Below are 16,820 nucleotides of genomic sequence, written 5' to 3' on the forward strand. Positions count from 1 at the left end.
TACCAAAGTAATCCAGGAGTGGATCACTGGACAGCGGTCAAGAACATCCTGAAATACCTGAAAAGGACTAAGGATATGTTTCTCGTTTATGGAGGTGACAAAGAGCTCATCGTAAATGGTTACGTTGATGCAAGCTTTGACACTGATCCGGACGATTCTAAATCGCAAACCGGATACGTATTTACATTGAACGGTGGAGCTGTCAGTTGGTGAAGTTCTAAGCAAAGTGTCATGGCAGGATCTACGTGCGAAGCGGAGTACATAGCTGCTTCGGAAGCAGCAAATGAAGGAGTCTGGATGAAGGAGTTCATATCCGATCTAGGTGTCATACCTAGTGCATCGGGACCAATGAAAATCTTTAGTGACAATACTGGTGCAATTGCCTTAGCAAAGGAATCCAGATTTCACAAGAGAACCAAGCACATCAAAAGACGCTTCAATTCCATCCGGGATTTAGTCTAGGTGGGAGACATAGAAATTTGCAAGATACATACGGATCTGAATGTTGCAGACCCGTTGACTAAGCCTCTTCCACGAGCAAAACATGATCAGCACCAAGACTCCATGGGTGTAAGGATCATTACTGTGTAATCTAGATTATTGACTCTAGTGCAAGTGGAAGACTGAAGGAAATATGCCCTAGAGGCAATAATAAAGTATTATTTATTTCCTTATATCATGATAAATGTTTATTATTCATGCTAGAATTGTATTAACCGGAAACATAATACATGTGTGAATATATAGACAAACAGAGTGTCACTAGTATGCCTCTACTTGACTAGCTCGTTAATCAAAGATGGTTATGTTTCCTAGCCATAGACATGAGTTGTCATTTGGTTAACGGGATCACCTCATTAGGAGAATGACGTGATTGACTTGACCCATTCCGTTAGCTTAGCACTCGATCGCTTAGTATGTTGCTATTACTTTCTTCATGACTTATACATGTTCCTATGACTATGAGATTATGCAACTCCCGTTTACCGGAGGAACACTTTGTGTGCTACCAAACGTCACAACGTAACTGGGTGATTATAAAGGTGCTCTACAGGTGTCTCCAAAGTTACTTGTTGGGTTGGCGTATTTCGAGATTAGGATTTGTCACTCCGATTGTCGGAGAGGTATCTCTGGGCCCACTCGGTAATGCACATCACTATAAGCCTTGCAAGCATTGTGACTAATGAGTTAGTTGCGGGATGATGTATTACGGAACGAGTAAAGAGACTTGCCGGTAACGAGATTGAACTAGGCATCGAGATACCGACGATCGAATCTCGGGCAAGTAACATACCGATGACAAAGGGAACAACGTATGTTGTTATGCGGTCTGATCGATAAAGATCTTCGTAGAATATGTAGGAACCAATATGAGCATCCAGGTTCCGCTATTGGTTATTGACCGGAGAGGTGTCTCGGTCATGTCTACATAGTTCTCGAACCCGTAGGGTCCGCACGCTTAAAGTTACGATGACAGTTATATTATGAGTTTATATGTTTTGATGTACCGAAGGTTGTTCAGAGTCCTGGATGTGATCACGGACATGACGAGGAGTCTCGAAATGGTCGAGACATAAAGATTGATATATTGGACGACTATATGCGGACACCGGAAGTGTTCCGGAGAAGTTTCGGATAAAACCGGAGTGCCGGAGGGGTTACCGGAACCCCCCGGGGAAGTATTGGGCCTTAGTGGGCTTGAGGGGAGAGAGAGGGCAGCAGCCCAGGAGGTGGCGCGCCCCCTCCCATGAGGAGTCCGAATTGGACTAGGGGAGGGGGGCGCAGCCCCTCTTTCCCTCTCCCTCTCCCTCTCTTTCCTTCCCCCTTCTCTCTTCCTAGTTGGACTAGGAAAGGGGAGTCCTACTCCTACTAGAAGGAGGACTCCCCCCTCTTTGGCGCGCCCCAAGGGCCAGCCGGCCTCCCCCTTGCTCCTTTATATACGGGGGCAGGGGGGCACCTCTGAACACACAATTGATCTATGATCTTTTAGCCGTGTGCGGTGCCCCCCTCCACCATATTACACCTCGATAATATCGTTGCGGAGCTTAGGCGAAGCCCTGCGTCGGTAGAACATCATCATCGTCACCACGCCGTCGTGCTGACGAAACTCTCCCTCAACACTCGGCTGGATCGGAGTTCGAGGGACGTCATCGAGCTGAACGTGTGCTGAACTCGGAGGTGCCGTGCGTTCGGTACTTGGTCGGATCGTGAAGACGTACGACTACATGAACCGCGTTGTGATAACGCTTCCGCTTTCGGTCTACGAGGGTACGTGGACAACACTCTCCCCTCTCGTTGCTATGCATCACCATGATCTTGCGTGTGCGTAGGAATTTTTTTTGAAATTACTACGTTCCCCAACACCAGAGACCGCCGTCGACTGCGGGCAGTCGGCGGGGGTCTGAGAGAACTAAAAATCTTCTTAGCTGGTACTGATCGAACTTGTTCTTCTCTGGCTCGGAGGTCGAGTAATTCTGGAGCTGGTTTTGCATCGAGCAAAATGTTGCTTTCTGAGTTCTCTTCCAGTGGGGGCACGCTGAGTGCACCCACTGGGTGTAGTCCCCTAGCCTCTGTCGGACTAGATGAGTCTGGCAGAGGGTTTAAGTCTCCCGGTAAACCTCCATGCAGTCGGCATGGTAAATATCTTTGTTTGAAATGGAGTCAATCGGATGGATCTTCAAGCGCTTGGCATGGTAAATAAGCTCAGCTTGGAGCTAAGTCAGTGGGACTGATCTTCGTGCACTTGGCACTGTAAATAAATTCAATCTGGAACTGGATCAATCAAGTGATCTTTGTGCACTCGGCACGATGAATGAATTCGGCCTTGAAACTGCCGGCTGTAGAAAAAAGCTCGACACTCCAGGGAGTAATCGTTCTAGTAGTACTTCTTATATTGACCATTAGCTTTTGCAAGAAAGGGGTATTTGTAAGAGTACACGTGTTTCCCGACTGATCGGGGTATGTTGACTGCATGGAAAAACTTGGTGGCACTCGTATGTCTCCCAGAGGAGATAGACTAGTGGTCCTATGTGGACATGCCATGAAACCCGAGTGGTGAGGCTAATGTGTTGGCTGACTCTCCGGAGAGAGGCCACTCATTATCTCGGGGGAACACCAGCACATGCCATCTCCGGTCCAAGTTTGTGAAATTCACGCGGAGCTTAGAATAAGGGCCAAGTGTATCCGTAGAGGAGCGTCGTTTTCATCCTCTTGCGATCCTAAAGATGACTCCAGGTAATGATTTGGGCGATCGTCCGAGTGGACGGTGCTACACTTATAGATCTTCGGCGGACCGAGCATGTATGGTCAGAAGAATATTCCTGATGCGATCAACAGGTTGACCAAACGGGCGTAACCCATGAGGGCGACATGGCCCAGGGTTGTGCGAAGCCCCCGAGTGATGCTCGAAAAAGGTAAGCTTGCTACAGAGTGTGATATGAGGTTTGAACATATGAGTAACTTAGTTGTTCCTGTGTTGGGGGTGTAGAGGTGAGGACATGTCCAACTGATGGTGACGCGCGGGGCGGCCGAGGGGCGAGGACGTGTACAACTGAGTGGCGACGCGCGGGGCGGCCGAGTGGTGAAGACGTGCAGAACCGAGTGGCAACGCGCGGGGCGGCCGAGGGGTGAAGACGTGCACAACCGAGTGGCGACGCGCGGGGCGACCGAGTGGTGAAGACGCGCACAACCGAGTGGCGACGCGCGGGGCGTTCGAGTGGTGAAGACGCGCACAACTGAGTGGCGACGCACGGGGCGGCCGAGTGGTGCTAAACGAGGTGGCCGAGTGAAGGACTAAGTCTCCAGCCATGTGGTAAAAATGGTCCTTGAAGGAGTTAGCCAGATGCTTTCGAAGCTGATGTAGCGACGAGGTCGGTGTAGTGTGGCTGCGGTGCAACAAGACTGGCGCGACAACTGAGTCTGAGTAGGAACGAAGATGGCGCGCAGAGTGTCTGGGTGATTATGAAATTTGTCAAAGTGACGGATCGAATGTACTTGTTGAAGTGAAGGGTATGACTGGTGATGAAGTACTCGACCACTTAGGAGAGTGTCATTCCGAATGAGCTGCAGCTCCCGAGTGCGGCGTAACCCCCGAGCGTACTATAGGCTTCGACAACGGACGTGCCGAAATACGAGAAATATAGTTTTGAACGGATAATTTGCAATTCATCGAGTCGGACTCGGGTAAAGATGAGGAGAAGCTTCTGAGTGATGCTCGAAAGAGGGAAACTCGCAAGGAGTGAAGTGTGCAGTTTAATTACAAAAGGGACTTATCAGTCTCATGCCTGATGAGGTCTATGTCATTGATATGATGAAGAGGATTCCTCTGAGGGGTTGGCCGAATGTGTTTGAAGCCAATAGGTGACAAGGTCGATGTTGTGGTGCGCTAGGACCGGTACGGTGACTGAGTTCGAGCAGCGATGAAGTTGGCGCACAGGGCCGTCGAGTGATCGCGTAACTTGTGGCTTGGATGGAGATTAGCTAAGATCCGAGGACCGGCGCGCAACAAAAGGGCATTGTTTTTTGGACGAGAGTCCACAAAACATTCCATGAAAGGAAGATGTTTGAGCCCTACCAAATTACAAGCAACCGTGGCATCGGCTCGATTCAAAAGAGATGGTTGTTCATCCAACAAGAGTGCAACAAGTATTGCGCCGCATTTGAGAGCGTTGAAGCACGGCCCGTGAGTGGTCTCGGCGTTGGGGACATGGTATGCTCTCCTCTTTCTAGCCCTTTCCTTGCTACGGCCATGAGACTTCGGCCGTGTATATGTTTGCATGTTCACTTGTTGTTGATCATGTGGTGTAGGCATTTCAATCTTTGGAGGCATTCAAGGTCCGGCACAATGACAAGCCATTCACTCTTACGCATTGTTGGACGATCATCAACAATTGCCCTAAGTTCAAGGACCAATACCGTGAACTATAAAGGAAGAGAGGTAAGAAGACGGCCAAGTTCGCCGGAGGTGGAGATGACGAGGCGTTGAAGAGGCCGAGGGGCAAGACCAACTCCAAGGTTGACTACATACGTGATGCCTCATCCATGGCCTTGCATGAGACTTTGCACGGCATGATGTCCCAAAAGGATGTGAGGGACGAGAAGAAGCGGCAAAGCAAGAACGAGCAAATGAAGCAATACCTAGACCTTCAAAGACAGAGGCTTGAGATGGAGGAGGCGGCCAAGCGGAGGAAGATCGACATGGAGGAGACGGCCCGGCAAAGGCAGCTCGACATCGAGGCCGACAACGTCAAGGCCAGGCATAGGCAGCTCGACATCGAGGCCACCAATGCCGCCACCAAAGCGAAGGAGGTGGCCCTTGCGATCATGAGCGTGGGCTTGTCGAAGATGAGCGAGAAGACAAGGGCCTGGTTCGAGGCCAGGCAGAAGGAGATGCTCGACGCCGAAGGCCTGAACTAGGTCGTCCGATCGGCGTCGGCCGTTCTTTTTTGGAGGCTGGCATGGGTGCCGCCCGCCCGCTGGGCCGCTGGCAGTGTGCCGGCGAGAAAACATTCATTCTGGAGGCCGGCTGTGTTGCCGGCCGCTGGCTGTGTTGCCGGCGAGGACAACTATTCATTTTGGAGGCTGGCTGTGTTGCCGGCCGCTGGCTGATGCCGGCGATGGACGTGTAGGCCGCTGGCTCTGTTGCCGGCGTGATGAACCGGGGCCGCTGGCCTGAACTAGGGCTTGACATTTGAAACGTTGCTTTTGATTTTTTAAATAGACGCGGACAGGATGGGGCAAATGGATGCGGCCGCGCGCTGGGCGCACGGCCACCGCATCCCAGGACATGCCGGGACACGACCCTAAATCCCTACCCAAACAGACAGAATCCGGATAAAACGGACGTCCGTTTGGGGTCGCGCCGTGGAGTTGGCCTGAGTGAGTTCCCTTCCCACGGTGCTCATTTGGTTCACATGCCGTGTTTGTGGCTTGACATGTAGAGATTTCTGGCTGTTGGGTGAATTTGGCAAGAAAATGACACGGCTTCAACCGAACACGCACCTCTTTCCGAACTCATGTGTAGGATGTTTGGCCGTGAGATTTCTGAATTTCGCACACTCGCTTTCATTCCCAGACAGTGCTAAGCATGCGTTGCCATCATTTGTCCGAGAAACAAAACGTTGCCATCACGATCTGGAACGTAGGGCGCGCTCACGGGCGTGGGCATAATGTAGGGCACGAGCCATGTGTGCCTGGCGGCCAAAACACTCAATGAGAAGCATACAACATCATCCTTCCTCGCCATGCAGCATGAACCTGCTCGACGATGTTTGCTCCATTTCGTTATTTTTGGCGGGAACAGCATCGAGAACACCACCGTTTCTGTTAGCCACAGCCCTCGAGTACCCGACGGACGGCAGTCGGAAGAATCCAATGGCTAGAAGGTGGCTTCGCTTTTGTTGACTGTTCCCGGTCAAGAATTGACGGCCAGAAATCGTGGCCTGGGAACCTGCAGCCCAGCAGAACCAGATTCCTGACCGTAGCTGTAGCATACGGCGATAGGCGTGCACTTTGTAGAGCCCAAGGCCTCGAGCGGCGTGGCAGCGCCGGTCAGGACCCGCAGCGGGCACGGGTCCTCCTGAGCGCATGCTTGACGCCTGTATCGTCGCACAAGGAAAAGGAATCCTAGGTTTATGCTTTGCATTTCAGAGAAAATACAAGCGAGCTGGAACTGGTGCAAATTTTCTAACAGGAGAAGTAGTACTCCCTCCGTCTAGGTGTGTAAGTCATTTTACGAAAACCAAATAATTTCAAAACACTTAGGCGCGGTGCATTAACTTTTACCTCGTTTCTTGTTTCTTGACATATAAACCAATAAGAGATGTGGGTGTGCATGCTTTTAATGACTTGAGACTACCAAACACGACATGCAGTGGTTAGTTTATTGCATGCAATGCTATTAATTAGCAAATAAACATTAAGTTTTTTCGTTTTTCCCTACTCTTTGGTCACGGTGCACAACCCAAGATGACTTATCCACCTACCCCGGAGGGAGTATCACTGTTCACTTATGACATTTCGTAACTGACATTCGCCATGGCAAATGGATGCAACATTTGCTGGCAATAGTCTGCTTGCTGGTAGGTAATTGTATCCACATTCAGATTGTAATAAGGAAAAAAAATCCTAGGTATGCTTTGCATTCCAGAAAAAATGCTATGCGGCTCGCATGTCATCGTGTGGCACCATATGGTCCTAACGACACTACCGTGTAATGAGAAACAGTACAGATCTAACGGCAATAGTATCCCTGCTCACCTGAGCATCTTGCACCCGGGCTCCCCAAACCCGCCGGGGCGGATGGCATGTCCATGACAGGTAAAAAGGTAAACCGGCTATATATGTTCCGACTGTAGCACCGCGCATATTCATCCTAAATTTAAAACAAGTTTATGGAAGCCCGGACGTCCCCCGCCACGTCAAGGCGGCCCACCATGTCCCGCGCCAACCCAACTCCATCCACACTGAAATTCCCACCCGGAGTAAACCCTAGCGCCCCTTCGTCGCTTCCCCATCACTCCTCGCACGTTTCCCTTCCCCTCTTCGTCCCAATGTCAACCATCGGCAGCGGCAGCGGTGGAGACGAGGGAACTAGCCACGACGACGACAAGGATGCCTTCGTCCGCAAGGCTAAGGGCAACGAGGAAGAGTTGTCCCTCTAAAATCGCACTATACCGCCCGCCGGTCGTCACGGGTGGCATCTCCGGCTCTGCTCTGTCCCCTGTCGCGAAGGTGCAGGATGCCCACCGCGACAGGCAGCGGGCAAGGGAGAGGGTTGCGGCGTCCAAAGCGCCGCACAGTCCTCCTGCCATTGACGCGGACTATCGGCTTTGCATGATGAGGAGGAGCTCCTCGCGACTGTCCATCGCTGATCACTCACGACGGAAAAAGATAGACGTCTGCCGGCTTCGTCGGGAGAATGCCAAGGCTCTCCGACTAGGTATCGAGCAATCAAAGAAGGAGGCGACGACGGCCGCGAGAGCGGCGAAAGCTCATGAGGCAGCAGAACCGCGCCGTGCGGAGCATGGTCCACTTCATGTTGTCCTCGTTTGACAATTTCGACGTCCTTGACGACTCCGACGACCACCCTCCTCCCCCTCTTGCCACCAGTGCCTAGACGGACGGCTACAACCGCGTCAGCGGCCGAAAGGGCAAAGGACGAGCGAGAAGTGATGAAGAAGCTCGGCCCTCTTCATCTTCATTTCAGTTTTTAGTAATTTTGATTCAGAACTATGTCCGTCGGATGAACTGTGATGCTCTTTTGGGCCGGATTGTGTGGATTTTTATGTCTGTTTCCTGTATGTACGTTTAATTTTGTTGATCATCTACATACTATCTTCCTTGTTGCATTCGTCGCCAATGGTGCGCTATCTACCTGCTATCTTCCACGTTGCATTCGTCGGCAAGGGCGCGCTTGCTGGTAGAACATTGTATAAACAAAAAACTATACCAATATCCTTTGCTAACCCAGCTGAGATTTAGGCCAACTCCGACGCACGATCCCATTTCGTCTATTTGGACCATTCGGATTAAAAAAAACTTGGCCCAAGGAGAGTACCCAAAAGAACATGATCGTCCGCTCAGCCGTTCCAAATGGACGTCCGTTTGAAATGTTGCGTTGGAGTTGGACTTAGAGTATCTACAACCGCGATGGGCTAATCAACCCCCTCAAACGCCAGTGGACCACTCACGCCTTAAATAATGCAATCCACATCTGGACACCTCAATTATCATATATCAAATCCATATAAAGCCATGCAACTACGTTGATGCACACACATCGTCCGGCTACTCCATCACTACTAAGTAAACATGCCATCAGACTACTAAGTAAACATGCCATCAGAATACCAAAATTTGGTATGTTTGTCTATGGTGGAGACCATCCACGGCTGCTCTTGTCCTTCCCGGCGCCCTTGTTGTCCTTCTCACGGAATTACCGGTCGAAAACGCGGTATGGATCGAGCTGGATCTGCTTGCGCCAGAGCTGTCCCCGCAGTCGCTGTCCTCCTTCTCCTCCTTCGGTGGCAGTCCGGCCATGGCACGGACCGCTCGATTCTGCTCTCAGGCGAGGGCATGCGTGTTCCTCTGCTTCCGTTTCTTCACAATGTGGGTGCGCATGTCTTTCTCCTCTGCGGCCGCCCACGCCGCCGCATTAGCCGCATCCATCGCTGCCATTTCCGCCGCGATACGGGCGTGGCGACCCTTACCCTCTCTTTCCCACGGCGGGCTGCCCGACCCTTACCCTCTCTTTCCCACGGCGGGCTGCAGAAATCGACCAGAAAAGAAATCTGCTTTCCGTCTGAAGGTTTGCTCATTTACGAGTTGAAGACAGCAGCAGAGTAAATTTGCAAGATTGGACAAGTACTAGCACTCAGTAGGGAAGGAAGTAAAACATGCAAAAGCCAGAGGCTTAAATTAACTCGGTCTGAGGTTACATCACAGCCAAGCACACACACCACACAGACAGAAGAGTACCACACCAAAACATCCACGAGACAAAGGCCACCACCCAAGAGGCCCACTCGCTAAACAGGCGGGTGATACAAGGCGGCGTCGGTTAATCAAGCCGGCCTTTACCACCGCTGCCATCCTAGCCAAAACCTCGTTCAAATGCTTTAGGCTTCAGCTACCACTCACTCACTCACGCGCGCTAACCAGACAATTAAAAGCCCATGATAATACTAGGCCTAACTACCTGCTACTGCTTCCAATCCCCAAAGAGCGTCGGATGCTTGTGGAAGAACCATCATAAAACCATGGCGCTTCCCAGCACGCTCCAATCGGGAGGTTGACGACGAACACTACTGACCACTACTACTACAAGATAGTACTGCTTCGGCGGATGGATGACGCGGGCGGTCAGTGGAACTGGGCGCCGCTGAAGGTCTGGCCGAAGGACCAGCCGCGCGGGACGGCGTTGTTGGAGACCACGGACTGGCCGTTGCCGGCCGTGACGCGGAAGGAGAGGCCCTGCCCGTCGAGGAGCGCGTTGCTCTGCCAGTTCTGCCCCCAGTTGCGGGAGAGCGACTGCCACGCCGCCGAGCGCGTGGACTTGACGGACACCGCGTGCACGTCGCCGGGGCCGCCCACGTTGGTGACGAGCACCAGGTTGAAGTAGGAGTGGCCGTTGATGGTGAACCGGATGCCGCCCTTCTTCTGGCACGCCACCCTGCACGAGCAGATCCACGGCACCGTCAGTGTCAACTCCCTTAACAGTTCTTGGGCAGACAAAGGTAGTAATGCGTGACGGAAGGGGGCGAACCTGCGGTAGGAGACGGGGACAATGCCGGCCCGGTAGAGCGCGATGCGCTGGAAGACGGGCTGGGACATGTCGAAGTGGGCGCGGGGAGGGTTGCACCAGCCGCCGGCGTCGGAGGACTCGCCGAAGTTGGGCGGGCAGAAGTTGGTGGCGGTCACCACGGTGGAGCCGGGGAGGCAGGCGTGGGGCGCGCCGGCCTCGGTGCCGCCCGGGTCGCACCGCACCTCGAAGCAGGCCCCGCAGCTGAGGCCGTTGTTGAAGAGCGCCGTGCTGAGGGCCGCCGTGTTGGAGCCGTACCCCGTGCTGTAGAGGTTCCCGTAGCCGCACGCCCCACCTGCACACGCGCACCAGCAAACGGTAAGCACCGGCAGCGAGCGGCATCAAAGATGCACCAAGAAACAGTACTAATACAATGCTGTGAGGGACGGTGTTTACTGCCCGTACCCATGGTGCCGGAGGCGTCACCGCCGCCGTAGAAGGTGGCGTGCGCGGAGGCCCAGGCGCCACCGCCGAGCGGCGCGTGGGCGTGGTGACCGATGCCAGGCCCGTGGCGATGCACCAGGCCGTGCCCCGGCAGGTGCGGGCCACGCCCCTGCCCGCGGGACAGGGCGAGCGGGAGCAGCGCGGCCACGAGGAAGGCGAGGAGGGCTGCTCGGACGGGCGCCATTGGCACGCACGGTGGAGCGGCTGCCTGGCGCGCGGTGAGGCCGGCTGGGGTGGGTGGAGCGCGGTGGGGATGTGCTTTGGTGCCGGGGCTGGGATCCCATAAATAGAGGGGGGCAGCGCGGCGCGAACGGTTTCGAAACGGTGCGGCGCAGTGTGGACTGTGGAGCGAGGCGTAGGGCGGGCACGGCAGGCACGCGGGCGGGGCCCGCGGTGGAAAAGCAGCAGGTGGAGCGGCACGCAGGCCGCGACACGGGTTTCCTGGGGCGTTGGGGGGCGTGGCGGGAGTGGTAAAAGCAGCGGCAGCAACAGCAGCAGCCAAGACAAAAGCTGTGGTTTTGTGGTGGGTGGAGAGTGGACTGGTTTGGGCGTACTCCCGCGCGGCGGTGCGAAGTTTGGAAGGGGGCCGGGCGGGAGGTACTGCTGCGCATAGAGCTAGCTAGAGTGGCAGGCTTGCTTGGTTCGCGGGCAATTTACAGATGCGTAGCACGGCTGGTAGCTCCACCTCCGCGATGATGAAAGGTCGATGGAAATTTCCGTCGAACGTGCCGGCCACGGGCGTTGGGTTTTTGATTGCATTACTGCTTGTCGTGGTACTAGTAGTGGAGTACTAACGTTCCGTGGAAGATCACGTGGCCTGTTGCATGGCACTGACTGGATGTTCTGGTTTTCAGTTTTAAACAAAACTCGGTGGTTTGTTGGATTTGCTCCGGTGTTTGGTGTGGCCTGCGAATACACAAATCTGGAAGTAAAATAAGGACGCCCTGGGGAGGAGCTCTGGTCTCAGGCTCGGGTCAGTCGGTTGCTTAAGAACAAGAACCTGCAATGCTCCTATATTCTAACGGAAGTTGTCAGCCCCGGGATTGTAGGTGGCAAGCGGATTTTTTTAAGCAAAGGTTTCTACAGTATCTTTGACCAAAGTACGGAGAAGTCTCGTTGATTTTTAACTTCAACATTCTACGACGCCAGTGCAGACCGGAGATTATTTTCTAGCGAGTCGCGATAGCATCTTTGATTTGGATGTTCCCAAAAAAAAAATCATTTCCCTGGTTACGAAAGTAAAATGACATATTGAGCCATGAACTCAGGGCGACTTACCTCACGCAGCCGCCTCCCTAAGAAAAGCTTAGGGTTTATCTGCCTCTCGTCGGCGTCGTCGCTGGTCCGCCTTGTCTCCGGAGACGTTAGGGTCATGGCGGCATGGTGGATCTCGGCCATTGCCGGCGGGAGGGCTCTGCTTTAGATGTTTTTTTGAATTTTGTTAGGGTTTGTGTCCTTCTCGGGAAGACGAGACAGTGGCGGCTCTCTGAAGATGGAATAAGAGCATCTACAGCCGGACCTCTCAAAGCCCGCCTCATACGTCCAAACGGGCTGCCCTGTCACATTTTTTCGACCCAGGCGGACGCCTCAAACGGGCCTCAAACGCTCAGACTGACCGGCACCCACCATATCCAGCCCAAATATGGGGCGGATATGGGGCGTGCCCGGGCATGTCCGCCTGACAAGCCCGGCCCACCACCGACCCCACGGGTGTCCCAGAAAATAAAATCATTGGCCCCATCGGTCGAAACCCTAGCTCACTCACTCTCCTCTCTCGCTCCGTCCTCTCTCCTCTCACCGATTCCAATCAAATCCGGTGCAATGTCGAGCTCCGACAGCCGCTCCGATGATGAGGTGGATCTGGAGTATGAGCTTGCCCTCTGCATCGCCTTGGAGCGGTCCAAGGTGGACAGTGGGGGCAATCCGGATCTGCAGCCTCACCGCAGCCGCCGCTTCCCCGTTGGCGCATCTCGGACGCCGGCACTGGCCCCTCCCGGTCCATGGGCAGCTCCGACAGGCTGCCAGCTCAATCAGCGCCTCCCCCATGTCGTCCCATCGCCCCGCCGGATGCTGCTCCCCCATGCTGTCCCCTTGCCCCGCCGGATGTTGCTCCCCCTCGTGGGTAGCGGTGGGTGCTTGTGCCCGCCCCGCCGGCCCAGACGCGCACGCCGGAGTCGGAGGCGCGCGCCGCCCGTCGTGAGAGGTAGCGGGCAAGGGAGAGGGAGGCTGTGGAGACTTTGTCCGCCGCCGGCGTGGGTTATTGGCGGAGCTTGACGTGGACCAGCGGCTCCTCGCGTGGATCTACCGCCGGTCGCTTACGACGACGGAGACGGACGCTCGACGGCTCCGTCGGAAAAACATCATGAAGGAAATATGCCCTAGAGGCAATAATAAAGTTGTTATTTATATTTCCTTATATCATGATAAATGTTTATTATTCATGCTAGAATTGTATTAACAGGAAACTTAGTACATGTGTGAATACATAGACAAACAGAGTGTCCCTAGTATGCCTCTACTTGACTAGCTCGTTTATCAAAGATGGTTATGTTTCCTAGCCATAGACATGTGTTGTCATTTGATGAACGGGATCACATCATTAGAGAATGATGTGATGGACAAGACCCATCCATTAGCTTAGCACTATGATCGTTTAGTTTATTGCTATTGCTTTCTTCATGACTTATACATATTCCTCTGACTATGAGATTATGCAACTCCCGAATACCGGAGGAACACTTAGTGTGCTATCGAACGTCACAACGTAACTGGGTGATTATAAAGATGCTCTATAGGTGTCTCCGATGGTGTTTGTTGAGTTGGCATAGATCGAGATTAGGATTTGTCACTCCGATTGTCGGAGAGGTATCTCTGGGCCCTCTCGGTAATGATCATCACTATAAGCCTTGCAAGCAATGTGACTAATGAGCTAGTTGCGGAATGATGCATTACGGAACGAGTAAAGAGACTTGCCGGTAATGAGATTGAACTAGGTATGATGATACCGACGGTCGAATCTCGGGCAAGTAACATACCGATGACAAAGGGAACAACGTATGTTGTTATGCGGTTTGACCGATAAAGATCTTCATGGAATATGTAGGAACCCAATATGAGCATCCAGGTTCCGCTATTGGTTATTGACCGGAAATGTGTCTCGGTCATGTCTACATAGTTCTCGAACCCGTAGGGTCCGCACGCTTAACGTTCGATGACGATTTGTATTATGAGTTTATGTGATTTGATGTACCGAAGGTTGTTCGGAGTCCCGGATGAGATCACGGACATGACGAGGAGTCTCGAAATGGTCTAGACATAAAGATTGATATATTGGATCATGTTATTCGGACACCGGAAGTGTTCCGGATGGTTTCGGGTAAAACCGGAGTGCCGGAGGGATTACCGGAATCGCCCGGGGGAACTAATGGGCCACCTCGGGCCTTAGTGCAGAGAGAGGAGGGAGGCCAGGGCAGGCTGCCCCCCCTTGGAGTCCGAATTGGACAAGGGAAGGGGGCGGCGCCCCCCTTTCCTACTCCCTCTCCCTCTCCTTCCTTCCCCCTCTATCCCTTTTGGTGGAATCCTACTAGGACTTGGAGTCCTAGTAGGACTCTCCTCTTTGGGCGCGCCCCCTAGGGCCGGCCGGCCTCCTCGTCCCCTCCTTTATATACGGGGGAGGGGGGCACCCCATAGACACACAAGTTGATCTTTAGCCGTGTGCGGTGCCCCCCTCCACAGAAACACACCTCGGTTATATCGTCGTAGTGCTTAGGCGAAGCCCTGCGCCGGTAACTTCATCATCACCGTCACCACACCGTCGTGCTGACGAAACTCTTCCTCGGCCTCAACTGGATCAAGAGTTCGAGGCACGTCACCGAGCTAAACGTGTGCAGATCGCGGAGGTGTCGTGCGTTCGGTACTTTGATCGTGAAGACGTTCGACTACATCAACCGCGTTACTAAATGCTTCCGCTTTCGGTCTACGAGGGTATGTGGACACACTCTCCCTGCTCATTGCTATGCTTCTCCTAGATAGATCTTGCATGATCGTAGGATTTTTTTTTGAAATACTACGTTCCCAACACGTCAAGGCTCTTCGGCTTGCCATCGAGCAGTTCGAGCGGGAGGTGTTGGAGAAGGCGAAGGAGGTGGCTCGGCTGGCCAAGCTCAGGCGCCAGCAGGACCGGGTCGTCCAGCGCATCAAGGGCCTCGTCATTGTCGACTCCTCCTCTAACGACGACGATGGCTCCTCCTCCGATGAATCGGACTATCCTCCACCAGCCGATGATGAGTATAGCTACGTCGGCGACCAGAAGAGGAAAGGGTCAGCCCGGAAGTGGTGAAGTTGATTTTAGTTTCAAGTTTTAGATGTAGTATATAGTTGTCCATCGTTTGTGTAAACTTTGGTGGATCTTTTGGAGAACTAATGTGCAATTTCTATGTCCGGAGATGATCTACGTAGTTTGATCGATGTTGCATGCTATAGTATGTATATAGGGGTTCGGATATGAGAGACACGGATGTGGACAACGCGAGTTGAGGAGTGCCCGGTCACTTTCCGCGGACGCGTCCGGGCGCGTCCCCGGGCGTTTGAGGGCCCGGATTTGCCCGGTCCGGCTGTAGATGCTCTAAGGTTCTCCTTGTCTAACCCCTGTTCCTGTGGTGTGTCTGCCATCGTCCATGGGCGTGTGGAGGCGTGTCTCTGGCCAATCTGTCCTTGGTGGATTTGCTTGGACCTGGTCGTAGTTCGTCTACGTTCGTGTGTCTTCAGGTTGGATCCTTCCGATCTACGCTACTCTTCATCGGCGCGGTTGCTGTTCTACTGCGCTGGTTCTATTGGGACTTAGCACGACGACTTCTACTACAACAAGTTTTGCCCGGCTCCGGCAAGGAGGGGGGCAATGACGGCAACGCGCCTTCGGCTCGCTTCAGTTCTTGTAGTCGTCGCTAGGTGGTCTACGGATCTGGATGTAATTTTTATTATTTCCGGTGTTCGTTGCACTGTCATGATTGAATATGAACAGATTGGAAGTTTTCTTGAAAAAAGACTACAGAAGGTAACTTATTTTCTTACAGAAATGATTTCCCTCTTACAAGGTTCAAACATAAAAATCGAACAAATAGGATTACCATATCACAACACATTCCCACCTACCTAAAAGATGGAAGGGTTTTTCTCCATGTCATCGTCTCAGTCCCCCTCCTCTCCTCATTCCAACGGCCTCGTCGATGGCAAGAGTAGTGGGGGCTCGTCTGTTCACCTTTTCCTTAGGTCTTGTTTCTTTAGCGGCATCGATGCAGCAATGGCATGTTTGAATAAGGTCACTCCGGACTCTCTCTACCTTGACGGCATTCAATCTGGAATGGACGAAGGGCTTGTGAGAGTTGGCGCGGTAAAATATGTTGTCTCTCTTCGGATCTTCCCGATTGGTGTGTCTATCAAGGGTATTAATTAGCTGGCCATTGGTGCACTACTGGAAACAGAGAATTTGCCATCAGTCAGCACTTTGCCGTCTGCTAGCGGACGGCAAAGAAGGCCTTTGCCGTCTGCTTATAAAAGACGGATGACAAAGATATGGCTGACGGCAAAGACACTATTTGCCATCAGCCAGTTCTTTGCCGTCCGCTAGCAGACGGCAAAGAAATGTTGTCGTCCGCTAGCTGACGGCAAAGAGGTGGGGGTGGGGTCCAGTGAAGGGAGGCTTATTGCAATGGCTCACCCCACCTCTTTGCCGTCCGCTAGCAGACGAAAAAGTTTCTTTGCCGTCCGCTAGCAGACGACAAAGAGGCCACTACCTAACTGAAGGAAATATGCCCTAGAGGCAATCATAAATTTCTTATTTATATTTCCTTAAATCATGATATATGTTTATTATTCATGCTAGAATTGTATTAACCGGAAACTTGATACATGTGTGGATACATAGACAAAACACACTGTCCCTAGTAAGCCTCTACTAGACTAGCTCGTTTATCAAAGATGGTTAAGTTTCCTAGCCATAGACATGTGTTGTCATTTGATGAACGGGATCACATCATTAGGAGAATGATGTGATGGACAAGACCCATCCGTTAGCTTG

The 16,820-nt window shown here is 52.8% G+C and overlaps 1 protein-coding gene across 1 annotated transcript; it reads right to left on the bottom strand.

Annotated features, from left to right (window-relative positions):
* Positions 1-9,385: 9,385 nt before the first annotated feature.
* On the bottom strand, positions 9,386-11,113 carry LOC123145500 (expansin-A5). The gene is made up of 3 exons (XM_044564927.1): positions 10,706-11,113; positions 10,265-10,595; positions 9,386-10,171 (listed from the first exon to the last, which is right to left on the bottom strand). Exons 1-3 carry the CDS (start codon positions 10,926-10,928, stop codon positions 9,862-9,864), a joined length of 864 nt encoding a protein of 287 aa, XP_044420862.1. The 5' UTR covers positions 10,929-11,113; the 3' UTR covers positions 9,386-9,861.
* Positions 11,114-16,820: the final 5,707 nt, after the last annotated feature.

The sequence above is a fragment of the Triticum aestivum genome, chromosome 6D (assembly GCF_018294505.1).
Source record: "Triticum aestivum cultivar Chinese Spring chromosome 6D, IWGSC CS RefSeq v2.1, whole genome shotgun sequence".
NCBI lineage: Eukaryota > Viridiplantae > Streptophyta > Magnoliopsida > Poales > Poaceae > Triticum > Triticum aestivum.